Here is a 27,899-nt window from a genome sequence, read left to right as displayed (position 1 = left end):
AAAGCAAGAGAAATCATCACTAGCTTTCCGAAGGCAGAAGTGTTTCAAGCAGAGAACCAACTGCCTGCCCTTACCAACCCATCCTTCCACCACGGCTTGCCCCGGCTTAGAGATTTTCTGGGTCACAACACACTGAGGCAGCAAAGGGCAGGAGAAAGGATGGGACTAGGAATCAGAGGCCCAAGGTTTGAGCCCTGGGGTCACACATACTGGCCTTTGAGATGATATACCACCTTTCCACCCTGATGCATTGCCTTCATTTGTAAGATGGGGGTGCTGTGACAAATAAAGCAATGTCTGTGATGACACTCTGAGAAGCTCTAAAAAGACTGTACAAACGTCTTGCCTTTATAGAAATAGGCTCTGATTTTGGATAATCAGATGATGTTATTAACAACAATAATAATAGTAGAAAACAACATTTAACGATTGCTTAGATTTTTTTTTAGAATGCCAGGCACCACTGAGCTAAAGATTTCTATCTTAGTCCCATTTAACCCTCCCAACAATCCAATGATGTAGGTACTAAAGCAATCTCCACCCTACAGATAAAGAAACTGAGACCTACAGCAATTAAGTAAATTTCCCACTTAGGAACTGGTGAGGCTGGGATTCCAACCATGGGTATAATCCTCCAAAGCCACACTCTCAACCACTATTCAATACTACCCCCAGTGTGGGCGACAGTACTTTATAAAACCAAAAAAAACAATCCGATTACCGTGGAGTGGATTCTGACTCTCAACTGGTAGCACTGTTCTATAGGGTTCCCAAGGCTGTAAATCTCTACGGAAGCAAACTGCCACATTTTTCTCCCATGGAGTGGCTGGTGGTTTCGAACCACCAACCTTTCGGTTAGCAATCAATTGCTTTAACCACTGCACCATAGTACTTTAAAACCAAAAAAAAAAAAAAAAAAATCTTTTGCCATTGAGTCAATTCTGATTCATAGTGACCCTATAGGTCAGAGTAGTACTGCCCCACAAGGTTTCCAAGGAGTGGCTGGTGGACTTGAACTGCTGACTTTTTGGTTAGCAGCCAAACTCTTAACCACTGTGAAACCTTATGTGGAATCCCTGGGTGGTGTAAATGGTTAACACATTAGGCTGATAACTGAAAGGTTGGAAGTTTGAGTCCACCCAGAAGAATCTCAGTAGAAACGCCTGGTGATCTACTTCCAGAAAAATGACCCATTGAAAACTCTATGGAGCACAGTTCTACTCTGACACACACGGGGCTGCCATGAGCCAGAGTCGTTTCGATAAAAAAAATTTTTTTTTTTTTTATAGCAACTCAGAAAACCTTTCATGCTAAATGCTGACTTGCATGATCTGAAAAAACTGGTCACAGTGGGAAGGGATGACCTTGAGTGACCACAAGCTTGTACTCAGAATGAAGCCTCAGTTTTCTTGTATGTAAATGGGGTCAATAACACTATCTATCTCAAAGGGTTCTTTTGAGGATCAAATGACAGAATGTTTGTCATTTGTATCTCATTGCCAGTACATAGTATGTGCTCAATAAATATTAACTGCAATTATTGATATTATAATTGATCTGGTGAGCTCCTGCACTTGGTTGTAGTGGAGGAAATCTTTCAGTCTCTGCCTGAACAACTCCTTGTACTGGGCTTTTAAAAAAAAAAAAGTAGTTGAAAAAGACAGCCAAAGATCTGCTCACTATTGCTCGGCTGAAGCCCAAACTAGGATGCCAAGGGGTGGCTCACACTTGCCGAGGTGGCAGCCCACTGTCGACAGAGCAACTATGCCACTGAGGGGAAGTGGGATATTAGGCCACAGTGAGGTCACACACTGGCTACATCTCTCAGTCTAAAGCAGGCTGAGAGAGAGGATGGATTTATCAAATGTCTTTTAAGACAAGTGGAAAGGCTTCTGGTTGTCCAGGGTAGTCTCAGAAGCACTTGGATCACCAGTCATATCCTTAGGGGATGGGGCCTCACCAAACAAAATGGCAGGGAACCCATACTAAAATCTCTTAGAAGACAAGCTGTTCCTTTTCCTTCCTCTCTCTCCAAACCCCAGCCCCCCAAAAGGGCTGTTCTCAAGTTGGGGTGTTACAGCTCAACTAAATATAATTTGAGCTCAACGCAGGTCACAGCAGCTGTGTTGAGTGTACAACTCATAACGAAAAGTGAGGTGGAGAAATTCAGCACCCAGGGTGAACTAGAATTAAACCATCTCGCCTGACTGTGGTCAGAAGATGAAAGTGGTGGCCGCAAAAACCTGCCATCGCACAGAAGGGAGGGGTGGGAGGCAGAGAAAGAAAGAAGGCCAGGAGGAGTGTGAGGGGAGCTGCAAGTAACGCAAGCTAGGGAGGGAGCATGGGCCTGTCTTCTATCAGCCCAGACCTGGTAGGTGTGGATGGAAAGCTCGAGGGGAAGGTATACTCAGCTGACTGCCTCGTGGGCCAGGGCACAAGAGGCCAGACTGCAATGCCCATTAATGCCTTCATCTTTCTCAGGTTTAAAAGTGGAAATGTTCTATTTATAAGCCACCGACCAGTGGAGACCTGGCAGCCACTGCATGGCTCTGATCCCAAAGGGATCCTGGTTACCAGTGGCTGCCTCATCCTGCCTCTCACTGTTGGTGTTCTAACAGCAAAAGGCCGAAGGTGGCTGGAAGCAAGAGAAAAAAAAAATAATTCTCATCTCTGCCCTCTGCTGCTTCCATGGGACTCTCAGACCTTCAGTGATGGTTCCAGGCTTTAGAAACCTTTTAAAAATAGAGGCCCATGTAATCCCATCGAGGCTTTCCCCTGTGATCTTTTAGAATAAACCTCTTTTTCTGCTTTACAGATAAAGGCAAGCTGAGGCTCAGAGATGAAGGGGATGTAGACATCAGAAGCAGGGCAACGGGAAACAGCAGTGGTAATGACGTCCCTCCCCAGCTCCTCTGCTGGTCCTCCACCTTGTCCTCATAGAACATGAACAGTCTCGATCAAACACCATCAGGGCGTTTCATCTGAACGACAGCCTGAAGAATGAGAAGTGCATAGAACAGCAACAAGTGTAAAGCAGCGTTTCTTTTGTTACCAAACCCCTGCAGGAGAGTAGTGGGTTATGTTAAAGTCTGAACCTCTTAAGCCCAAAGGTCAGTATTGAAATATGTGACTTTGGCTCTCCTAGTCAGGGAAAGGGAGAAAGAACCACATTTCCACCAGCTTATGCACAGGAGTTTGAGAACCACAAAGGATTCTCACTGGGGGATCACTAAGAAGGCATATGGAGAGGCAGCAAAGAGCCAGGTGGGATAGGACCTGGAGGCTGATGATGAAACTCCTTCCAACTCTAATGGGTTGGCCACATAGGGACAGGACGACAGGTCAGTGCAAAGATTTCACACATTATCAAGAGTAGTGGGCAGAAAAATGGCCTTTGCAATCAGGTCAACTAAGGTTTGAACCTCAGCAACACTCCTTCTTGACTGTTACCTTTGACAAGTTGTTTGACCTCTTTAAGCCTCAGTTTGTGCACCTGTAAACTTGGTTCTTGTGAGGAGCACTTCTGCAAACATCAATCATTCATGTACCACTTTCATGTTTTCTGATATAACCTCATACCATCTTTAAATAGACAAATTAAAAAAAAACTTATCCTGGTATTAAGCCAAGGGTGGACAAACTACAGTCTGTGTGCCAAATCTACCTGGTCCTTGATTTTGTAAATAAAATTTTATTGGAAAACAGCCATGCTCATTCACTTTCCTATTGTCTATGGCTGCTTTCACACTACGGGGTAGAGCTGAGTGATCCCTGAAAGCTGAAAACTTGCTATCTGGTCCTTTACAGAAAAAAGTCTAACCTTCTATTAAGCAAATACATTTGTAAAATCAAGGGGTTTATGTGCTACTCGTGCATTTTTTTCCCCCTTAATAGACATTAAAATAAATATTTAAATCTAAATGGTTATTTAAAATGTTTGACTGTGTACGACCTAAAATGATGTTGGGTACCATCAGTGATGTGCATACCCCACTTCGAAAAATGCAGTCATGAGGATTAAATGAGCTAATACTTGTAAGGCACCAAAATAGCAGGAGTGTTAGCTGCCTCCCTTCATTCCCCTCCCTACTCTCTTCAGGGGCAGTTTTGCTAATCCAGTGGTCTTTTCCTTTCTAATATGAGCAAGTAACTGGTATGACCAGATGATGGAAAGGACAACAGCCAATGGTAATTACATACTTACTAACTAATATGCCAGATACTGTGCTGAACCTTAATCCCCACAAGAGATTTATGAGGTAGGTATTATTATCATACCCATTTTATAGAAGAGGGAATTAAAGCTCAGAAGAGGTCCAGTACCTATCCAAGGTTCCACAGCCAGCATGCCAGTATGTTAACCTACACTGTAGACACAGTACCCTCCACGCATCAGCTCTCTCCACTCCACATGGCAGAATCTATCCTAAAGAAACTACCCGAGGTGCCTACAAAGATTGCTATAGGATGCCCAGCCCCGTGTTATCCATAATAGCAGAAATCTGCAACGGACATTAAAGTTGAATGACAGCAGATGGTTCAACAAATTCGGATATAATCCAATGAAAGAATATTGAACGGCCATTACAAATGATATCTATAAACAATGTCCATGGCATGGGAAAATGCCTATAAATTCTGAAAAGCAGAATACATGCAAGTATATACACTGTAATGCTAATTAAGTAAAAAATATGTATTTATACATACATTACGGGAAAAAGGCAGGAAGAAAATATCTCCAGGGATGAAGTTACAGATGATTTTTATTGATTTTTTGAAAACTATTTTGCTGTATTTCCTTAATATTCCACAGAAAGGAAAAGACCACTGGATATTCCTTTTATAATACATGAAATCCATGTTTTTAAACCTGTTTACTAGTGGGGTCTGCACACTCAGTGTCCAGGCCATGAAGATGACTAGATCCTAACTCCATTCTTTCTCCAATCACTTCTACTCCCCCACCTCTCAACAAGAATGACAAATTGGCAAATTGGAGTGGGTTCCTCAGAATTGTTCAAATCTTGTGAAAGCACTAGATTACAAACAAACTGGAAGAAATAAAAGGATTAAGACTTGGAAGCAAAGTGTTTCTAGCCTAGACTGAATTCCGTTCTGAGCTCACTCTTAGTTAGCTCTTGGCATTTATTCTACCCACTGGATACCTCTGTAGGTAGCATGGATATCACACACATACTAACGTAATTGGGCCCTCTGTCTATTGTCTCCCAGTAGTCTGAACCTAAAAAAGCAGATCATATACAACTTAAAGTCAGAGATAGGTGTTCTAGCTGCCAATGTCTAACCCCCTCAGCTCTCATGAGGCCCAGCGCCACATGCACTCAAGAACTCCAAGAGGTATCAACTGAATGAAGAGCTGCATACAGCCTGGTGGGTCAGGAAACAAGACTCCCACGGTTAAATCTAGTAAAAGGTTCAGGTAGTAGCAAACAGCAAAATGTTAAACAAGTTTTGTAAACAAGTAAACTCCCACAATGTCATCCTGAAAGGCCAGATAGCCAACGTAGATCTGCGTGCTAGATTGAATGGGAAGGCACGCCTGGAGCAATTTGGGCATATTCCTTTGACTATAATCTGATTAACCTATGGAATTCAAACTAATACCTACATTGAGGAAAGTGGCACTATGAAGCCAGGATTAAGAGACTAAATCCTCTCTGTCTCAATCTGTCAGGCTTCAGGCTCCCAACAGCTGGAAATGCTGTGGGAGAGCAGAGTTTCTGTAAACAAGCTAATCTTTTTAGAGATAAATAGGCAGTGACATTTATGATTTAAAACTTCAAACTTGGAAAAGACCTACTTCACTCTCTAAAAGGCTGTTCTTCCCATACTCTTGTACTAGACTAGTCTATCTTCTCTAACGAGTTCTCAGCTTTCTAACTGTCCCTTATGTGGAACTTCAGCACTTCAGCGGCCTGGGCTGAGAACAGGCCACTTCCTAGCTTTTCCTCCTGCTTCTGACCTGGGCTCATTTCAAAGGAGAATGAACCAATTCTCATCAAGCTTTTGGGAGTAAATCTCACAACTCCAGCCAAAGGCAGGTGAAAGAAAAGGCCTAGAGGCTCAGGAGATACATGTTAAAATGGTGAAGGGAGCCACAAGGGATGAGTGGGAAAGGGGGAGCTGGGGTTCTTGCCCAATACAGAGCCCTGTTCTTTGTCATAATAAAGGAGGAAAATGGCAGGTATCAGATGACTAGACTATTGACACTGGCAGTGATCACCTCTTCAGTAAAGCAGCTTTAGGGAGCAACAAACCACCTTCTTCTCTTTCTATACTTTCCCCTGTCTTTTCCCTTCTCTTCTCTACTAGGTGAGAATTTGACCAACTAGGGAACTTGATATTACTGATGTATATTCCTAATATTCCAGAAACAAACCCAGAGAAAGGTCCATGTTGGCAGCAGGATCCTTGGTGAGAGGCCAACTGACAAACTAGTAGAACTGCTAAAAGTCCTGAGAATGACAATACAATATAAATAAAAACTAATGGGATCTTTCTGGACCAGTAAAAACTATCCAGAAAATACATTTAAAAATAAAATCCTATATATTCATATTAACAACAAAAACTATGAAACATTTCAGGATTAATTTAACCAAGAAAACTAAAATTGAATGAAGAACATACATGGTGTGAATAAATAGACACTCAGTGTACTTGGAGATGTCTTAATATTATAAAAATGTTACTTTTCTCCAAGTTAATCTATACAATTCAATGCAATCCCAATTTAATTTTTTAAAGTTTTATTAAAGTAAAGTTCACATAACAAAAAAATTGCCATTTTAACACTTTTTACATGTACAATTCAGTGACATTAATTACATTCACCATTATGCAATCATTACCACTGTCTACTCCCAGAAGCTTTTCATCACACCACACAGGAACTCAGAATCCTTTAAACAACACCTCCCCATTTCCCTCTCATCCCCTTAAAAATTTTTTGCCTCTATGAATTTGCCTAGCGTAGATGTTTTACATTAAGAGGGATATTACAGCATTTGTCCTTTAGTGTCAAAATTTTATTTCTTAAGGAACTTATTGAACTTGTTCTAAATTTTGGAACATGGAAGAACAAAGGTTGACCATCAGCTAAGTCAATCTTTAAAAAGAAGAGTAAAGAGAGGAGACCTAAACTACCAGATGTTAAGATATGCCTCAATGTTATCATGTTAAAAACCAAGAGGTATTAGTTCAAGAACCATCAGGCAGACCAAGGAAATAGAATATAGAGCTCAAAGAGTTCAGATGCGCAAACCTAACATACAAGTCACTGCGGGAAAGAATGGATAGTTTAGTAGATGCTGGTGCGAAACCAACTCTTTGTACAGATAAAAATAAAACTATATCCTTGTTAAACACCACGTACAAAGGTGGATATCAGTTGGATTAGAACCTTAAATGTAAAAGACAAAATCATAAAGTCAATAAAAGAAAATGTAGATGCATATCTCTGTGATGTGAGAAACGACTTATTTAAAACACAACTTGAAAATCACAAACCAGAAGGCAAAAAGAAAAAAAGACTCATTATATTAAAAGTAAAGGTTTTATAGTCAATAAAGGATACTGCACATAATATTAACAGGCACATGACAGGATAAGGAAATATATTTAAAACGTCTAAAATTAACAAGAAGGAGCCCTGGTGGTGCAGTGGCTAAGCGCTCAGCTGCTAATGGAAAGGCTGGCGGTTCAAACCCAGCAGCCACTCCACAGGAGAAAGATGTGGCAGTCTGCTTCCATAGAGACTTCAGGCCTGGAAACCCTACAGGGCAGTTCTGCTGTGTCCTATAGGATTGCTACCAGTCAGGATCAATTCAACGACAACAGGTATAAAACTAACAGGGGGTTAATATCTAGACTATAGAAGGAACTACCACAAATCAACAAGTAGAAGATTGAAACTGCCATAGAAAAATGGGCAAAGGACAAGAATAGGTAATTAACAGATGAGGAAACTCAACAGCCTGACAGCTACATGAAGAGATGCACAAACTCATTAATTATAACACAAATTAAAACAACAATGAGCAATCATTTTATATTTATTAGAGTGCCAAAAAATTTAAAAAACTGAATAATGGCGAGAGTTGGCAGGGATGGAGAAATCCTCAAGTAAGGCTGGTGGGATGTGGACTGACCACTCTGGAGAACAAGATGAGAGCGTTCAAACTAAGGACATGTCTGCACCCCCAGCAATTCCCCTCCTGTGTACATCCCTCAAAATCTGTCACATAGGGGCATATGTACAAAGATGTTCATCGTGGTGTTGAGCGGTGATAAGGAGCTGGAGGCATTCTAGGTGTTCATCTCTGCCAAAATGGACATATGGAGGGTATACATCATGGAACCCTGGTGGCACATGGCTAAAGTGCTCAGCTGCTAATTGAAAGGTCAACAGTTCGAACCCACCAGCCACTCCTCAGGAGAAAAATATGGCGGACTGCTTCTGTAAAGATTACAACCTTGGAAACTCTATGGGGCAGTTCTACTCTGTCCTATACAGTAGCTGTGAGTCGGAATGGACTCCATGGCAACCGTTTTTTTTTTTTTTCTTTCTTTTTTCACCATGGGGTATGCAGCAGTAAGAGTATGCAACAGTCTAGAAATACTCAGGGTAATATGGATGGCTCTTAACACAACGCTGAGGGAACAAAGTTAAGAAACAGAACAAGACAAATAACCATTTATAAAAATTGAGAACACAGGTAGATAAAAGAGGCATACACGTTTTCCAGGAATACATCTTAGAAGTACATATTAGAATGGTGGCCTATGGGGAAGAAAATGAAAAGGAATGGGGAAGAGAAACAGATAAAAAGGGGCCTTGCATGAAACAGTGATGATGATGTGCCATAAAATGATTAATTCACCCCCTTTATACCTGCAGTCCAAGTAGAGAAGGGAGAAGACAAGCAGAGAGGAGAAAGGGTCTGCAAAGAAATGTGCATTTATTTATCTGCTGCCATCCTCTTTCTGGCAACTGGGCCATTTGGAAAATACCAGCAGCTGGCAGACATTATCTATAGCCCTATATTATACCCCACAGGCACTGTATGCCTTGAGCGAAACCTCAAGTTGAAAGCAACAAATTCAAAACTGTTCCCAAAGGAATTTCCTTTTGCTACCTGTCCCTCCAAAGTATCGTGGCTCTTAATAAAATGCATGCATTTAAATTCCAGCCAAAACATTTTCTGAAAAAGAAAATGCTAGCTATTTGGAATTTGGATGCTGAAGGTAGAAAGAGCAATGCCCCTTCTTGTAAATTCGTATCAGATTGACTTCTTACCTTCAAAAAAGTTTAGATCCTGGTATAAGAGAATTAAAGAACAATCAAGACCCAGGACAACGACGCCACCTGTGGCAGATGAGCCCTCTGGGTGGGTGTGGGGTGAAACTGTAAATTACTGCAATCAAGAGACACTAAAAGTACAATTTCTAAGAGGTGGGAGCTAAGGAAATGTATAATGTGGAAAACGGTCCCTAATGCCAAATGAAGTGGGGAAGCACCAACCCAGGATGCTACCCTGGCTTTGCCATCTTTTAGGATATTGTTGCTGTCACTACTAGTTGGATACCGTAGAAAAAACAATTTCTGTCTTAAACTTCTGGAAAAGTAGCCAGTATTTTTTAACTCATCTTTTTCTCTCCTGCTTGCTAGAAGAAAGGGTAAGCAATTGAAGAATCATTAGATATTTGAGTTAGGCAACTCACCTCACTCTGTGAATAAATCAATGCCAAAAGCAAAGCATTGCAAATGTCTATGCTTTCCAAAGTGGAACTCTCTGCATTGTTCTTTTCTTAGGGAAGGAGACTATCCTTGTATTTAACAGTGGAGCTTTGGGAGTCAGACAGAGCTTAGATTAAATCACATCCCCTGAGCTTACTAGCCTCAATTTCCTTATTTACAAAGTAGGTCAAAAGTATCTATCTCAAAAAAAAAAAGAAAAAAGAACCTATCTCACAGGATGGTTGCAGGTATTAAATGAACTAATGTATATAAAACATTCTTAGTGCCTGACACATACAGAAAGTGGTCCATAAATGCTAGCTATTTACAGCTCTTACTGTAAAATATATCCTCATTGTAGGCAATTATACAGAGTGGAAAAATCACCTCTTTGTTTCCTTGAAAATTTATTCTCTTGTTCAAGTTTGGAGGCGGGTGGGAGGAACCAATATCTTTTCCTCTTACAAAGGCCTCTCAACCTACCAACAGCAGCAATTCCAAGTCACTTCCTACTTTATATAAAAATCCTGATAAAATCTGTATTCTGCAGAGAATGAAAGGAAAACCTCTATCCTAAAATGGCTTTCACATGAAAAATAGCTCATGCTTTGTCCACATGGAGAGGCACTGCTCTAGTGATTTTTCTGACACTACTAGAATTCATGGAAAGGCTACCTTTGAACTTGTTTCTTTTCCAAGTGGATTTTACAAAGCAAATCTGAAGCAAGGGGCCAGGTTTCCTTTGTTCTTGTGCAGCAACCTGGAAGGAATTTGCTTTTTCTCCTACGCACCAAGGAGATAATCAGCCCAAATACTCTACCAGCAGCAGTTTCATTTTAATCCTATCACCTTTACAAGGTTACAGGCACCCTTGGAAATCACGATTAACCAGTGTTTCAGAGCCACTAGCAGGGAAAATGTGCTGTATTCTACAGAGGCTGCCCAGGGTCACTTCCATCCATCAAAGAGGAATATTATTACATAATTCACCATCTCTACTCTTTCCTCTCCAAACAGGCAACAAAGAAAACACATTTATTAAGCAATCACCTAGGACAGTTGTTGTCTCTCCCCCTTCCTTGGACAAGACTGTGCAGAAGACAAGGTCAATTTTGGCCTTCCCACAAGATAGGACTCTTGGGGAGTTGGGTATTACTGGATTAAGGGGCTCTTAAGTGGTTGCTGGAGCTAGGATTAAATGAGATAATGTAGGTGAAAATGTTTTGTAGTGTGAAGGTTATGTAAACGCAACATGTCCTCACAGCCTTGACAGCCATGCTGCACTGAACGTCCTTCTGGAGTCACTGCGGTAGAAAGCCAGGGTGGAAGCATCTCACACTGCACTGGGGAAACTGAGCAGACCCAACATGACCACAGCACCTCCTGGTGGTTCATCCCTGGAGTAGCAACTTCTCTAACCCCACTCCCAACCCCAACTGCACAAAATTACCCAAGCAACATACTTACTCCCTTCGTTCTGATTGTCTTTGTTCGAGTTGTAGACCTGGAAAACAGAAATAAAAACTTACTTGTGTGCATTTTATACAGCCCTACAGTTTCAGTGAAGGAAACCATTACCTTCCTTCTTTTTTGCTTCCCCTTCTCCCTAGTTTGTGCCATAAGATGGAAGGTAATTTCTGGCATCCAGACATGAACCCCTTTCTATAATGATCTATCAAGTATTTCCTTCAGCAGTTTTTAAGCAGCTGTGCATCTGAATCACCTGTGGAACTTCAGTGTTAAAGAAATCAAAAGTTCATCTTTTTTTTTTTTTTTTTTAAGCACACAGACTAAGCTAAAAAGGAGCAAAAATTAAAAAAAAAAAACCTTTAGTTAAAAATCATTAAGAACTGTGCACTTCACATGAGTCATCTCAATCTCTTGGGTAGAAACTGTTATTACCACTGTTTTACCAATGAGGAATCTGAGGCTTGGAGAGGTTAACTAAGGTCCCACAACTAGAAAGTGACAAGTCAGGACAAAGATACATTAAAAACTGTTAAGTATAACACTGGGGAATAGGACTAATCACTTTTTATGCTTTTGTAAATTCTAATGTTATAAGGAGAATATATTATTTTTACAATTAATTAAGATCCTTTAAATTATATATCAAATATAGAAAAAGGAAAAATGCCCCAATACAAAATAGACAATGACATATTGCAGGGGCTGGCAAGTCTTTTTCTGTAAAGAGCCAGATAGTAAATATTTTACACTTTAAGGGCCAAGAGGCAAAATTGAGGATAATATGTAGGTAAATTATATAAGAAAATACATTTCTACCAACTTTTTGCTGGCAAAGTTCAAAACATAATCATAATAACTGAGTATAATTTTTTTGTAATTCAGATCTAAAAAAAAAACCAAACTCGCTGCTGTCGAGTTGATTCCGACTCATAGCGACCTTCTAGGACAGGGTAGAACTGCCCCATAGAGTTTCCAAGGAGCACCTGGTAGATTTGAACTGCTGACCTTCTGGTTAGCAGCCACAGCACTTCACCACTATGCCACCAGGGTTTCTATAAATGGAATTCTTTTTGGGAAAGGGAAGACAACATTTCACTTACTTGGAGTTCAAAGTTAGTATCCCTGATATCAAATCAATTGCAAATGTTTATAAATACCACACTTAGCTCACAGGCTATCATACAAAAGTAGGTGTGTACTAGATTTGGCCGTAGGCCATAATCTGCCAATGCCTGATAAACCACCCTTATTAAATAAGATGAAACCTCATAGAAAAGGAAAAATAAAAAAATCTCAATGCCCTAACTCTTCTTTGGTGAATATGATTCTGTAGGTCTGGAAAGGCATAGGGGGAGGCTTGTCATCATGACTTCAAATATGAATAAATAAAAGCTATCCCATGTCATTCTGGTTTTTTGTGATGGCACCCTCAGTTGAAAACCACTTACTTAACTCCAGAGAACCCAAGACAAACATCTCTGAAGAGAGCCATTAAAATAAATTAAAAAAAAAAAGAGAGAGCCATTAAACCCCCCAAAAAGGATTTTTCACCTCTTAGGAAATATGATAGGAAATGGATGGCTGGTCAAGAGCTGCAAACTGGTCCAATTTGGCCCCTCAGTTGCTCTGTTTCATTGGGCAAGTCCCTTAACTTCTCTGGGCCTCTACTGCCTCATCTGTAAACTGAAGGAGTTGGCCAAGAAGGTCTCTGAATTATCATCAAACTCAGCCAAATCATTCAGTTTTACGCCAGTTATTATTCACTTTCTAAAGAAGACTAAAGCTGGACAGCCAATTACTGAAGGTCGGAAAGATTATGATAAAAGGAACAGGTTTCTGTACTTGAGGACTATCTGATGAACGAAAAGTTATCAGTGTACAGACTTAAAAGTTCTAGAGATTGGAAGTCAAAAGACTTTGATTTTGGCCATGGGATTCACCATCAGTCACTTCATCTTGCTGATCCTTAATTTCTTCATCTACAAAATGGGAGTGATGACAGTTATCCTGTTTACCTCTCCCAGGGTCATTATGAGGATCAAACAAGGCTGAAGTGAAATATATTGAAAACTCTAAAGTATGACACACATGCAAGTGCTTTAGACTATACTACAGGGAAAAGAATTGCTTAATATTCAGGAGATTTGGTAAGAGGGCAAAAGTCACCACGAAGTCTGGGTAGAGGCTAGCATCAAGGTTATGCTACTTTCTATCTGTAGCAGAAGGAACCCAGTTGCCTGTTCTCCTTGGGCAGTACCTCCATCATCTATAAAAATGAAGAATCTGCACTAGATCATGGTTTCCAAATCACATTCCACGGTACATGCACAGGGAATGGCAAAGGGCTTGGGACTGAAGCTAAAACCGCAGGTATCCAAATGCCTCATCCCTTTGCTTTTTATCGGTTTTACTTAATTGGCTATCAAACAACAGGATACTGGCACTGAAAAGCTCCAAGGCCTCTTGAATGGGTAATTTCTAAAGTTACTTGTAGTTCATTAATTTGTTTAATCATTCATGCACTCAACAAATATTTATTGGGTACCTATAATGGCCAGTCAATGTTCTAAGTGTTGGGAATACAGGTGAATAAGAGACTTACGGTCCCTGCTCTCAAGGAACTTGCCCACTAATGAACAAAACAGAAATAAAGAGGTAAACAAACAGGATTATTTCAAATATTGCTAAGTATACAGTGGAGAAAATTAAAAAAAGAGTATTGTACACCTGAGGTCAGGGCAAAGCTTCTCTGAAGAGGTGATATTTGCATGAGGCCAGAATGATGAGAGGAGGCCTCCTTAGGAAGATCTGGGGGCCAATGCCAACAGCAGGTGCAGATCCTTAACATGGAAAAAAAGTGTGGTTTTTGAAGGGAAGAAGGCCAGTGTGGCTGGCAATCAGTGCAAGGCAGAGGAGTGTAGAGACGAGGATGGGGCCGGAGAGGGGAGGGACAGTGACCCAATGCTAGAGAGCCTTATGGCCTATGAATGAAATGGGGGGCCTCCTAATAGCCAGGGACAGCATCCATGGTGACTAGTATTCATTCACTAACCTTGGAAAGTTGGGTAGGGTAAGGGAAATGGAGGGAAAGAGACCACATTTTAGCAAGTCTTATTTTCAGCCATCCCTGATCACTGCACTAGTCTCATTAAATTCAAACATTGTATCCAGAGGAATTCATTCCTATCTATAAATGACATTCAGAAGGAATAGCAAAACCTGGGGCTTTCAGTCTTCTTTAATTATGTGGTGAGTTTACACCAAATTACTTTCCTTTAAGGTTTCCTGGGTATCAGAGAGCCCTGCCTGGAACACCCAAGCATTCCCCAAACTGGAGGCATGATCAATGAGCTGAAGGCGTGAAAAACATGTGCCGCCTGTTCCTCTGAGGCTAGACCATAAATCTCTGTCTGGTTTGGGTAAATGAGCCAAGGAGAATGAGTTTTGAAATGAAGCTAACAAACCATGGCATGACAAGGAAGGCCAGGGTAGGGAGAACAGCCTCGCCACCACAGAGGTGCCACAGGTGGGGGCAGCAGAACAATAAGGCAGAATGGCTTTGTTTACTGAGATCTTATCAAGGCCACCGATGACATCATCTCATCCTTGTGACCATCATATGAGTTAGGTTACTAGTGTTATGCCCGTATGATAGATGTGCAACCTGAGGCTCAGAGAGGTTACAAAGCTTGTCCAATGACACAGAGCTGGTAAGTGGCATAGTACTCTATCTTGCCTCTCTGGGGGTGTTCTAGCCCCCTTCTGCTTTTCTGGGCAGCAGCAAGCACACATATCCACCAAGCCACACCAGTAGTCTACAGTTCATAAATACCTTCTATACTGGCAGGAGCCAAGGACATCCAATGGTCAGAGTTTGCTTGGGAAAAACCTTCTTCTATATATCTCATAGATGCCCACAAGCATCAGACTGAGGTGCAGAGCCAAGAGCAATTTCCTGAAATAAGAGCTCTCTTTGGCTTTGCCTCTTGACTTACGATTAGCAGAGTACCTTAGATTTATACACTTTCCCTTGAGCCTCTCAAGAGCCTCTGTCTTGACAGGATAGAACCTAACTCTCCAGATCAACTCAAGGGGTTACAGGTCACTAAACAATCCCTGAATTATGATTGCTAGGAAGACGGAAATGATTAACGCACCTCTCAACAATGCACCTTAAGCTAAAGTGTATCTGTCCTGCTTAACTAGAGCACTCTGGACCTGGCCACATTGAAGTTTCCTAGCCCTCTGGCTTTATACACTTTGATGTGTGTATGTTTCTGCTGAGTACAGTACATGAAGATTTGTTAAATATCTATGCCAACGAATATTTGTTTTCAAGTGTATGCCGTAGAGAATGGAAGTTATATATGTTTGTCTTATCAGGGTCCATCTGAGAGCCATTAAGTAATAATTACAACAATAATAAATTAGTGATAATGATAACGATACCAAAAAAAATCCCGCTTTGGGTCAGACACTGTGCTGAGCACTCTGTACGCATTATCGCGATCAAGCCTTACACCAGCGCAATTGTTCCCATCATACAGTAGAGGAAACTGAGGCATTAGAGAAGTTAGGTCACTTGCCCAAGATTAGACAACCGGAAATGGGCAGAGTCCAGACAGGAACTCCCACAGTCTGTCTCCAGAGCTCAAGCTCTTAACCACCAACCACATGATAAATAAAACATTACGATGATGACGACAATACAGGTGATGAGACACAGTGAGCAGCTAGGGAAAGTGAGTCACTGGAAGAAAGAATGTGCCCCAAGACAGAGAGAAAATGAAACTGGGAGTGGCCTCCTGATGCCAGCCTGAAGCATTCACTGCTAAATCACGCAATCAGCTGGCACCTAACATAAAAAAAAAGAACACTTCATATTCTCTCTGAACCACAGGTTTCAATCCTGAAGATAAAAACCAGGATAGAAAAGTGGGTCTCAGATACAAACCAGAGGGCATCACAATTCTGTGAGTCCTTACCCAGAAGCTACAATGAGAGCACAATTTAATAAACCAAAAGGCTGAGGAACGCCTTCATACGCTTCCTCTGCACTCAGATGTGATTTTGCAATAAATTCTGTTCACTGCTGAGCCAATTCAACTTACATGTCTCTAGAGAATTAGGAGAGAATACAGAGAGTCATTTGGATTTCCAGAATTTTTCTGTGGGTAACCTTTATTGCCATAATCCAGGCCTTACTCAGAAAGTACAGGGAAGAATTAAAAAAAAGGTATACATATATATATATATATATATATATATATATATATATATATATATAACCTAAACACATAAAGAAAGCAATAATTAGACAAAACAATCTAACTTTTACTTGTACAAACAGCTGCATTAGCACTTGGCCACACCACACTTTGGATGGAAATCTGCACAAAATGAAGGTGTTGGAGAAAGTAGATTCATAGGCAAATTTATTTAAAATCGCTGCTCCAATCTAAATTGTATCACCTTTACCTGAGTACCTGAACCCACACCTAAGCTCTATGATTCCTTTTGGTTTCTTTCAAGTTACCTAGGCTATCTAAACCCCTCCCACCCAGCAGTAACCCTGATATACCAAGGTAGAGAGCTACGTGCCAACACCTTAAAACACTGCACATGCTGGTTCCACGCCATCAAGTATCATGTTGTCCCCACAAGAGGCCCACCACCTCTAGGGCCTGCTCTTTCGAATTGTTTGTCAGTGGTGGCAGGCTTGTAGCAATCTGTTGTTCAAGTTCAAAGTCCAGCTCTACCATTTATCGGCTATATATTCCAAACACTTAACATCTCTAAACCTCAGGCTTGCCATTTGTAAAACAGGGTGCTAATATTTGCCACCTCTTAGAGTTGTTGAGAATTAGATAATACATATAAAATATTTAACACAGAGCACAGAATGCAAATTCTATGCCCCATAGAGCATTCTAAAAAGATTAACTTCCATCATCATCATTGCCATCCTCCTGCTTCCTTCTCTTCGCATTTCTGGCTAAAAAAAAAAAAAAAAAAAAAAAACTTCCCTGGTGATAGAAGGTTATCACCTATGGGATGAAAGGCTAAGGATGAAAATGTAGTTTGAGGGACCCAGTGGCATTAATCTCAGTATTTCGATTTTATAATATAGCCAAGTAAAACACATCAGGGTGACTAAGGGAAAAAAGAAAACCCTGGTGGTGTAGTGGTTAAGTGCTATGCCTGATACCCAGGAGGTCGGCAGTTCGAATCCACCAGGTGCTCCTTGGATACAGGGCAGTTCTACTCTGTCCTGTAGGGTCACTATGAGTCAGAATCAGTCAACAGCAGCAGGTTTTTTAACGGGAAAAAAAGGCGATCTATGCCATCTTTTTACAGCAATCCTTCTCTCACTCTTTTTTTTTTTTTTTTTTACTGCAGCCAAAAATAAAAACAACCACCCACCACCAACCATTTTCTCAACACCAGTTATGTGCCAGGCACCATACTAAGCGTTTATACGTACTATTTTACTTCATACTGAAAGCCTATGAGGTACATACTGCCCTTGCTTCTATTTCATAGCATCATATAGGTTAATAAACTTTCCAAAGGTCACAGAGATAGCAAATGGCAGAGTCAGGATGTAAACCATGCAGAACTCTCTAGACTAGAGTCTGTATGCAACCATGACATCATACAACTTCCTCACCCAGTCCAGCTTTCCAGTGGAAAAACAGCCTGGCAGTCACAAAGAACTCAAAAGAAGCTAAGCAGTAATTTAAATGATAACATTACGACCATTATTTAAGAACAAAATTTCCAACCAATTTAAAACGTAACAGTAATTCTACAAACTTCCAATTAATACAAGTAGAGCAGCAACTGAAAAACCACAACCACCTTGAGACAACACTTTAGGAAGCCCAAAGAATCCTTCCTAAAAACTATGAGCATTCAGGGTGAGAACTGGCCAGCACTGCCCAGGACTGTGTGGCAGAGACTTCTCAGTAGAATGCTTGGCAAATCCTAACAACACTTTAAGTTTATGAACTTTTAATAATACCTGCAAGAAGTTACTAGTCAAACACCCTTGGTCTGTGGAATTGTCATTAGTTGCCGTCAAGTTGGCTCCAACTCATGGCAATCTGATGTATAACAATGAAAAGTTGCCTGGTCCTAAGCCATAATCATTGTTATGTCTGAGTCCATTACTGCAGCCACTGTGGGAATTCACCTCATTGAGGATCTTCCCTCTTTTTCTCTGATCCTCTAACTTTACCAAACATGACACTGTTTTCTAGCGATTGGTCTTTCTTGATGATGTGTCCAAAGTAAGCAAGACATAGTCTCGCCATTCTCGCTTCTGAAGAGCACTCTGGCTGTACTTCCTGAAGACTGATTTGTTCATTCTTCTGACAGTCTATGGTATGTTCAATATTCTTTGCCAATACCACAATTTGAGTGCGTCAATTCTTCTTTGGTCTTCCTTTTTCATTGTCCAGCTTTTACATGCATTGGAGGTGCTTGAAAATACTACAGCTTGGGTTAGGCACACCTTAGTCATCAAAATGACTTCTCTGCTGTTTAAGATTTTAAAGAGGTCTGTGGAATACCACCCATAAAAACCCAAAAATGGACATAACCCTTTGGATCAGGAAAACCCTCTCTTTCTACCGGTGGGCCACAGGCCACCCTCTGAAAATCTTTTAAGAACTGTTTGAATCTTAAGTACATTGGATGAAACCAGGTTGAATAAACAGCTTGGAGTAGACAAGAATGTGCCTCAACTCCAGGAGACAGAGCTTGGGAGCTGGGTATTGGTTCCTCCTCCTCCTCCCATCGGAAACGGACATCTCGTCACTACAGACTGAGTGACGAAACTCACTCAAGAAAATGGAAGTAAAACGGCCACTGCTGCTTTTCTGTTGCTCAGCTAGCAACGCTCGCTTTAGCTTGCCCTCTGCACTGCCACCACAGTGCATTTGCCACAGTGCATTTGTCCCACAGAATTAGATATGAAAAGGCATATAGCAGACCACTCAATAAATATTAATTAGATGAATAGTTTTAAGTAGAAGAAATAAGAGACTGAAGTATAAAAACAAAAACAAAAAAACCCATATGAGACTTAATGAAGACAAGGCATTGATCAGACAGTAAAGGTAAGCCAGATCTATCATTTCCAGGTGATTGTGTCTAATTCTTCCAAACATCTAGTGAATTTGCTATGAATCTTTACCTTAGAGGGGAATGAAAATACACAATTCAGGTCTTGCTGTGAGAAAACGTAAAGCAGATTTATCTTCCTTGGCTTAACTCGAGGCCATCATAATCCCTTATATAGCCATTTATTTTCTGTTGTCCACTGCTGAATTTTAGCTCTCCACCCAGCAGATAACAAATACTGCTAATAGTTTCAGAGCCTGTGGTGTCACCAGGGAGTTCTAGAACGAGAGCTAAGACAGGGGTTGCTGTACCTGATGGTGCTGAGTCTCCCCTCTCCTAGGCAATCAGAGGCACCTCATGACTCAGACAGTCTCTTGGGAAGTGGCACAGCAAAAAGTAACCAAATGGCTGTGCTATTTGGCCAGATAGTCTTTTGATAGCCTCTGGAACCTTCCTGTATACCAAGACATCAGTATGCTGGTGAAAAAAGAAATTACTACTTGTTCAATATGATCACCACAATTACGATGGACAGAAAAATAAACTTTCCGTTAGTTCATGCATTACCTGTTTCTTTGTAACTTATGGATACCAAGGGTTTACCTCTTTGTATTATTCCTCAGTCATACTGAGGGAAAACAAAGTGCTCTGGACACCTGCTATTACCACCTGCTCAGCATGCATGTCTGTAAGTTGCTCGTCACCAACTTTAAGCTGGCAGTCAGAACTCGTTTAACTTCAGGTGGGATAATGACAATCACCATCAATCAGCATCAGCACAAAGCTGATTCCTATGAGATGGAGATCAGACGTATCTCCACTCTTCAACCTTTTTACTAATTCTGACACCAGCCGTCCCTCCCACAGCACTCTCTACTTCTCCGCTGGGTTCGATAATTCATTGCAATGGCCACATGGAACTCACAGACAATACTCACATCATGTGGTTTATTGGGGAAGTAACAGCCTACAACTTGGAATCAGGATCAACTTGGAAGTAACAGGAACAACTCAGGAGACAGGATACAGTTTGTCAACCAGGGTAGCTTCCAACCAATACAGTTCTCAGTTCCTTCTTGGCTGTACTAGCTGGCAGGCCACACTGGGGTCTCTTGCTGGGGCCTCTTCCCCCAGCTCCCACTTGGTCAAGTGCTACAGCTCTATGGCTCCACTGTCAAGGGGTTGGAGGCACCCCACTCTGCCAGCAAGCCTCTGGGCTGAAGGCACTCAACTCTCACTCTGTGGGTTGGCAAGCCCACTACACCACCTTGCTCCATGGGTGGGGAGGCCATCTTGTACCAATTTTCTGATTCTCATTGCTCATATAATCTTGTGCCATCTTGAGCCATCTCATGCTGTCTCCAGTATTACATCTCTCTCTCGCCTGGATCTAGGAGGTTTCAGCACAGGGACCCCACAGGGACCCCAGGCCCAAAGGATGCATTCTGCTCCAGCTCTTCTTCTTGATGGTAGTGAAGTCCCTCTCAGCCTCTGTAGGATAGGTTCTTTTAAGCCTAGCATAACGGCAAAATTGTCCATTCCCCTAGGTAGGCCACAGTCACCTAGTTTGTATAAAAACTAACCAATCCCCACAAAATTTTTATGTGCTTTATTTGCATTGTAAACTGTCCAATCCCTTTGCAAGATTGTGGCCTATCAAATCATCTTAGCACAACCACAAACCCAGGCCAGAAAGGCCATACATAAAGAGAAACCTGTTAAATTGCAACGTGTCTTTTTTTCTAGGAACACCGCCTTATCATCCTTAACAAGCCATCCCTAACCCAAGTCTATGTGGTTTGGATATAACTAATCCCAATTCCAAGGAGGCTGATAACCAGAAGTTTGGCAGTTCGAACCCACCAGCAGCTCTGCAGGAGAAAAGGCCTGGTGATCTGTTCCCGTAAAGATTACAGCCTAGGAAACCCCATGCGGCAGTTCTGGTCGCTATGAGTCAGAATCAACGAGACGACACACAACAATAACATCAATCATAATTCAGTCGTCAAATTTGACCCTGTGATCCAGACACTGCACCCTACTAAGGACAAGATTCACCCCAGGCCAAACACAGTCAACAGTACTTGTTTTTAATACTTTTTATTAAACTATTAGAAACAAGGTCTTGCTGGGTTGCTAAAAGAATAACATGTATGCCTGGAGCTTTTATGGCCAATGTCGCTACCACATGAGCAAAGCCCACGTTAAAAAAGATCAAACAAAGCAAAGCAGAGCCAGGTTACAAAGGAAGACTGATTTTTGATGGCATCATTTGAGCCTCTGGACCTATCTGAAGTTCATTACTTCTCTTTCCCTAAGTGAGCCAATAACGTCCTTTTTAAAAAGCTATGTTTCTGTTGCTCGTAACCAAGAGTCATGGCAAACACAAAAAAGCTCATGAAAGAAAAGCCTAGTTGAGCTTCACAGGGAACTCTAGAATGAAGAACAAAGAAAAATGTGCAAAAAAACAGAACAGGAAAGAATATATCAATGTCATCCTTGAGTTCCCCCTTCTTTCTACCTCACATATCCAATCAGTTCCAAGTTTTATCAACTATCACTATGCCATATCTTGAACCTACTCCTCATTTCTTTTCCTATTACCCTAGTTAGGTTTTCTTTGCTTTCTCACCTGGATCTTGACATTGGCCTTCTCCCAAGTTTTGCTGGCTCCACTCTCTCTTTCTCTCTGCTCTAATCTGTCATATGCATTGCTTCAGCAAGATATGTTTCTCTAAACCACAGCTTTGGCTAGAAAAAAGAAGCCTTCAACACATCACAATAAAGTCTTCAAATACTTGAAGGGCTGTCATGTAGAAGAAGAGGATTTACTATTCTGAATGGAGATAAAAGTCAGGGTGGAGTCCCAGGAAGGCAGATCTAAGCTGGATATAAAGAAGTGAGCATCAGAGCTCTTCATGGTCTCCTGAAGCAGTGAGGCTGGCTGAGTGACTCTTAAGCACAGGACTAAGCTCCATTTCACCTAGGAGGATGTCCTGGGCATTCCTGGGCTGACAAATTCAACTTCGTCTGGGGCTTTATCATTGTTAGCCTATCTTTTTACCTGTGTAGGCCTTGGATGGATTCCAGACAAGAGGAAAATGGATTTGGGTGAGACAGAGTGGGGTAGTGGATAGAATGTGTTGTGGGCTTGGTAAAGGTCTGATTCTACCATTTTTTAGTTACGTCCTTTCAGACTAGTTGTTTAACATTTCTGAGTCAGTTTTCTCACTGTAGACTAGAACTAACTAAGAATACTAAGTTTGTAGTGGTGTTGCGAAAATTAAAAATAGTTCTCACAGTGCCTAAAGGTGCTCAATAAATGTTATTTCCCTTTCCTCTACTTACACAAAAGATTTTCTAACTTATTTAACTTATTAGAGGCCACCCTAATCTCTCCCTTCTTTGACTTCTCACTGCTCTCACCATCTATTTTATATACAATTTTTATTCCTCATTATTTCCAATCTATACAACCTTATCACTCTAACCAAGTCACTTCCCTGATGACTAGGTCCTATGGGGTCTACTCATACTTAACACAGTACTAGGCATATATATATATACATATATACATATATATACACATGCATATACATATATATATGGCTCCTGATTGAGTGACAAGAAACTTAGGACAGAGGAAGCACATTCCTTTGTCTTAGTCTTTCTCAGTGGGTCAGAAGTGGGTCTTGATGAGAAAATTATCCTTTTAGCAATGCTTTCACATTTTGAGTGTGCTGGCACTTATTCCACTTCCCTGTGAGAAATCTCAAATTAAGCTGAGAGGATTCCAAAGAAAAAAGGTGAAAAAGCTCCTTCTGGGGCAAGTGGGTGGTAGGCTATACCCAGATATCCAGCGAGGGGGTAGGCCATTTATTTTAACTTGTTTTCTGTCCTGGTGAATTAAGCACGAACAAAATATTTCTGGGGTTACCAACACTGATTGTTGTGGGTGTCCTTCCTCCCCCTCCACAGGACTTTGATTTGAGTGTTACATAAACGCTGTTGCCATATTTATGATTCAGGAAGCTTTGTTACTTGACCTCAAGAAAAATTCAACCTCAAATGAGGGCGACACTGACTCTCTAGACCACAATAAACTATCAGTGGATAAAGGACCTGCCAAATTCCTTCAAGCTTCTAGAAGGAACTACTGTATTTTGGGTAACATACAAGCAACAAGAAGAGGAAACGCTGCAACATTATGCAATTTCCTTGCGTTTCATATTCAGAAATCCTGAAAACCCCTATAAGCAACTTCCCCAGCTTTCAACCCAAGATTGGAGTCGTAGCCAATATAAACAAACACTGAATGCAAAAAAGGAGAAAACACATCTAAGTAGTGTATAAGTCAGAAAGGTAAATTCGTAATCTCAGGAAATTTTTAAAGGCAATGGAAAGGACACAAGTTTGCTCCATATCAAATGCACAACAGTTAAGCACACAGCGTGTAAACTGACATGTATGTAGGATGTGGTCAGCTCACGGTGCAAGGAGACTTCTGGCTTCAACATTTCCCGGCTTCCTGCTGATGTAACATCAGAAAGTGGGTGTGAACTCACTAATCGGTCAGCAGTTGCTTCCATGGGGAGAGGAGAGACCACCCCTCCCAACCCCTGTGGAAAAAAAAACTGAAATCTCAAACAGAGAACGTCTTTATGGGCTCCTCTCTCTGTCCATGTCTTTGGAAGTAGTTACACAACTCAGTTAGCTGAAGAGGGAACCTTGTTCTTTTGTGCTTTGGAAAAGTGCAAATCAGAAATTCCTCAGTACAGTATGCCTGATGCCAAAGTAGGAACTCGTGAGGCTCCGCTGCCTGAGCAGGGCCCTGCCCAGCAGGAACCACAGCCAGAGGGTGAGTCATGGCACAATGCTGCTCCTTTCAGCTCCCAGTCCCTCCTCCCTCCAGGGGATTGGAGGCAAATGGCATTTATGCCGTCTTCACTGTAACTTGAGGCTGACTGGAGTTTAACTGAAAGCACTTTCATGATCTCATTAATCCCCACAATGCCCCTTTGAGAGACAGGAGGAGATCCAGTTATACCCAGCATGGGCTCAGGGAAAGGTGACTTCTTCCTCTGCCACAGACAACTGTGGCAAACATGACTTACGGCGTATTCAAATTATGACAAACTGCACTTACAACAGTCTGGTTTTTTGTACATCTTACCATTAGTAATATATACTACATACAATGTCACAGCATGTAATATGCAGATGTCATCATTCACAGATGTTGAAAGATTGGGTTCATAAAGATAATAAAAGACAGTAATAATGAAAACTAAAAAAAAAAAAAAATTCGGCTTACGTAAGAACCTACGACTCTGTTGGGAAGCCCATCTAAGTCTTACTGCCTGTAGGGCATTTCCAGGTATGCGACTCAGCTGAGCTCTGGGTGTCCCTGAATACGTGTCCTTCTTAACACAAATCTTGGAAGAAATCCTGATGCCAACCCACGTTTATGCAGCAAGTAGGTTCTGGAAATACTCACTCTGATTTGGTTGCTCTGAGCTGGTGGGGGAGGGGACCCCTGCCTTTATGACCAGATGGGGAATCTCTGTTTTCCTAAAACCTACAAGGAGCAGAATGGGATTTCCAAAATGGAAGGGTGAATTCTAGAATTCTTTCCGGTTCTACGGAGGTTAAAAGTTTTTAGACTGGGCTCTTCCTCATCTCCACACAATGTGAAAAGGAGGGGGTCAGTAATCAATATTCCCTAGGGTTTTCTCACAATCACTGGGATAAAGGGGAGGCTTAGGAGCATCAGAGCCCTTGGAAAATGGGCATTTGTTCTTTGGCCACCCAGCATTCACTTCCTCTTCCTCAGACAACTGTGCCTGCTCTCCCTCTGGGGGTCCACCCCTCTCCAGCACAGACAGAGTTCACTCCACTTGTGACTTCAGGGGTACTCAGTACGGCTGAGGTCAGGCCAAGAACAACATACCCTCTTCCATTCCCTACATTTTATTAGGAAAATTTTCAAACATACAGATAAGGTGAAAGAATGGACAGTCAACACCCCTATGCCCCTCTCCTCCATTCTACAACTGATAACATTTTGTTATACTTGCACAACCACACATCTAGTCATCTAGCCATCTAGCCATCCCTCTACTATCCATCAATCCACCTTGTTTTTTGATAAATTTCAAAATAAGTTGCAGGTTTCAGTACACTTCTCACATAACCACTTCAGTATGCCTATCATTTACTAAAGTTTAGTATCTGTTTATCAATCTTTTTAAGGTAAAACTTACATATAATGATGTAAGCCAATCATAAATTTTTACAATTCTATACACCCATGTAACCAAAACCGAGCCCTGGGCGTAGTGGTTAAAAGCACCCAGCTGCTAACCAAAAGGTCAGTGCCTCGAACCCACCAGCTACTCTGTGGCAAAAAGATGTAGCAGTCTATTTCTGTAAAAATTTACAGCCTTGGAAACCCTATGGGGAATTCTACTCTGTCCTACAAGGTCTCTATGAGTTGGAATCGAGTTGAAGGCAGTGGGTTTTTAGTGGGTGATCTAAACCCCAACAAGTCAAATACTTCTATCACCCCAGATAGTTCTCTCAGGCGTCTTCTCATCCTTACCACCACCCCACACACACAGAGGCAAACATTCTTCTGATTTGGTTTTTGTTTTCCTAACATTAGCGTTCTAGAATTTTATACAAATGGAAACTTACAGTATGTACCCTTTTATAGCTGACTTGTTTTACTCAGCATAAAATTTCTGAGATTCATCTATGTTGTGTTACTGAGCAGTACTCTATTATTTAAATATACCGGCATCAGTTTATCAGTTCTCCTGTTCAAAGACACATCAGCTGTTTCCAGTCTCTGGTTATTGTAAATAAAGCCGCTTTAAACATTTTTGTACAAGTCTTTTTGAGGACATATGTTTCTCATTTCTCTTGGGTAAATACCTAAGGCTGGAAATGCTGAATTATAGAGTATGTTTTTGTTTTTAATTAGAAACTTCCAGGCATTTTTCTGAAATGGTTGTACCATTTTATCCTCCCACTAATAGTATATGAGAGTCTGAGTCGCCCCACATACTCACCAACACTTGGTGTTGACACTCTTTTCCTTATAGCCACGCTGGTGGGTATGCAGTAGTACCCCATTATGGTTTTAATTTGCATTTCCCTGATAACTAATGATGTTAAACACCTTCATGTGTTTAATGGACATTCTTATCTCTTCCTTTCTAAGGTGTCTCTTCAAATCTTCTGTCCATCTTTTAATTGGGTGGTTACTTTTATCACTGCGATTTATGGGCTCTTTATACATTCTGGATATAAGTCCTTTGTCGGATATGTGTTTTGTTTTTTTTTTTTTTGCCAATATTTTCTCCCGTTCTGTGACTTGCCATTAACTTTCTTCTGGTGTCTTTTGCCAAGCCTTAGCTTTTAATTTTTATAAAATCAAATGTTTTCATTTGTTTAGGACTATTGCATTAAGGAGCCCTGGTGGCGCAATGGTTAAACCCTCAGCAGCTAATTGAAAAGTTGGCCTTTTGAACCTAACCAGTGGATCCACAGGAGAAAAGACCTGGTGATCTGCTCCCATAAAGATTGCAACCTAGAAAACCCTATGGGGTAGTTCCAGTCTATCACATGGGATCACTACGAGTTGAAATTGACAACACCTAACAGCAACAACGGAATTATTGTTTTCTGTGTCCTATTAGTCAGAATCGACTTGACGGCAGTGGGTTTGGTTCTTTTTTTTTCCTTTTGGGTGTCCTACTAAGAAATTTTTGCCTACCTCTGCCTGTGACGATTTTCTTATGTTTTCTTCTAGAAGCTTTATAATTTTAGCTTTCATGCTTAGGTTTATGATGCATCTTGAATTGACTCCCTTAAGTTTGTAAAAATAATTTACAGGTGCTTCTGAGTCACAGCTCAGATTTGAAACTCACTGGTTTAAAATGTAAATTTAGAAACAAACAGAACTCACCCTCTCCATACACTTTTTTTTCCCTCCCTCCCAGAAGTTGTTATGGAATTGAAAGGGCTTGATTCATTTAAACTTTGGAGGCCCTTACAATTTTAACAAAACTGACATTGGCTTCCTGCCAACCTAGCTCACAAGACAATGGATAAGTTTCCTGAGCATCATAAAGACAAACATACATAAAACAAAAAACCAAACCCACTGCCGTCAAGTCATTTCTGACTCATGATGAGCCCGTATGTTACAGAACAGAACTGAGTGTTACAGGGACTTCTTGGCTGTAATTTTTACGGAAGCAGATTATCAGGCCCTTTTTCCATGGCCCCACTGGGTGGGTTCAAACCACCACCAACCTTTCAGTTCGCAGACAGCACAAAGTGTTTGTACCACCCAGTGTACACAGCTGACTACATGGCTACCTATAAGCTATGATCTGAACAGGTAGGGAACCCTGAGAGGTGACAAGTATCGTGGTCTTCGCTGGTCACCGACTTACTATGAGACTTTGATCAAGCCTCCTCCTCTCTCTGGATCTTAATTTCCTAATCCATCAAAAGAGGGGCCTGAAAC

General features: G+C 41.2%; 1 protein-coding gene across 19 annotated transcripts in view; it reads right to left on the bottom strand.

Annotated features, from left to right (window-relative positions):
• ARHGAP26 (Rho GTPase activating protein 26) overlaps window positions 1-27,899 on the bottom strand; it is a 544,325-nt gene that overhangs the window by 257,843 nt on the left and 258,583 nt on the right. For all 19 annotated transcript variants that reach the window (XR_002786201.2, XM_064277594.1, XM_064277597.1 and 16 more), the window contains one exon: window positions 11,231-11,267. Coding sequence is in view for 18 of the 19 variants with exons in the window: in XM_064277594.1 (XP_064133664.1) it covers window positions 11,231-11,267 (37 nt within the window). In the remaining variant the exon portion in view is untranslated. The remainder of the gene's footprint in view (window positions 1-11,230; window positions 11,268-27,899) is intronic.

This window comes from Loxodonta africana, chromosome 2 (assembly GCF_030014295.1).
Source record: "Loxodonta africana isolate mLoxAfr1 chromosome 2, mLoxAfr1.hap2, whole genome shotgun sequence".
In the NCBI taxonomy this organism is placed as follows: Eukaryota; Metazoa; Chordata; class Mammalia; order Proboscidea; family Elephantidae; genus Loxodonta; species Loxodonta africana.
The sequence above is the reverse complement of the archived record's forward strand: the minus strand, read 5'-3'. Positions and strand labels throughout refer to the sequence as shown.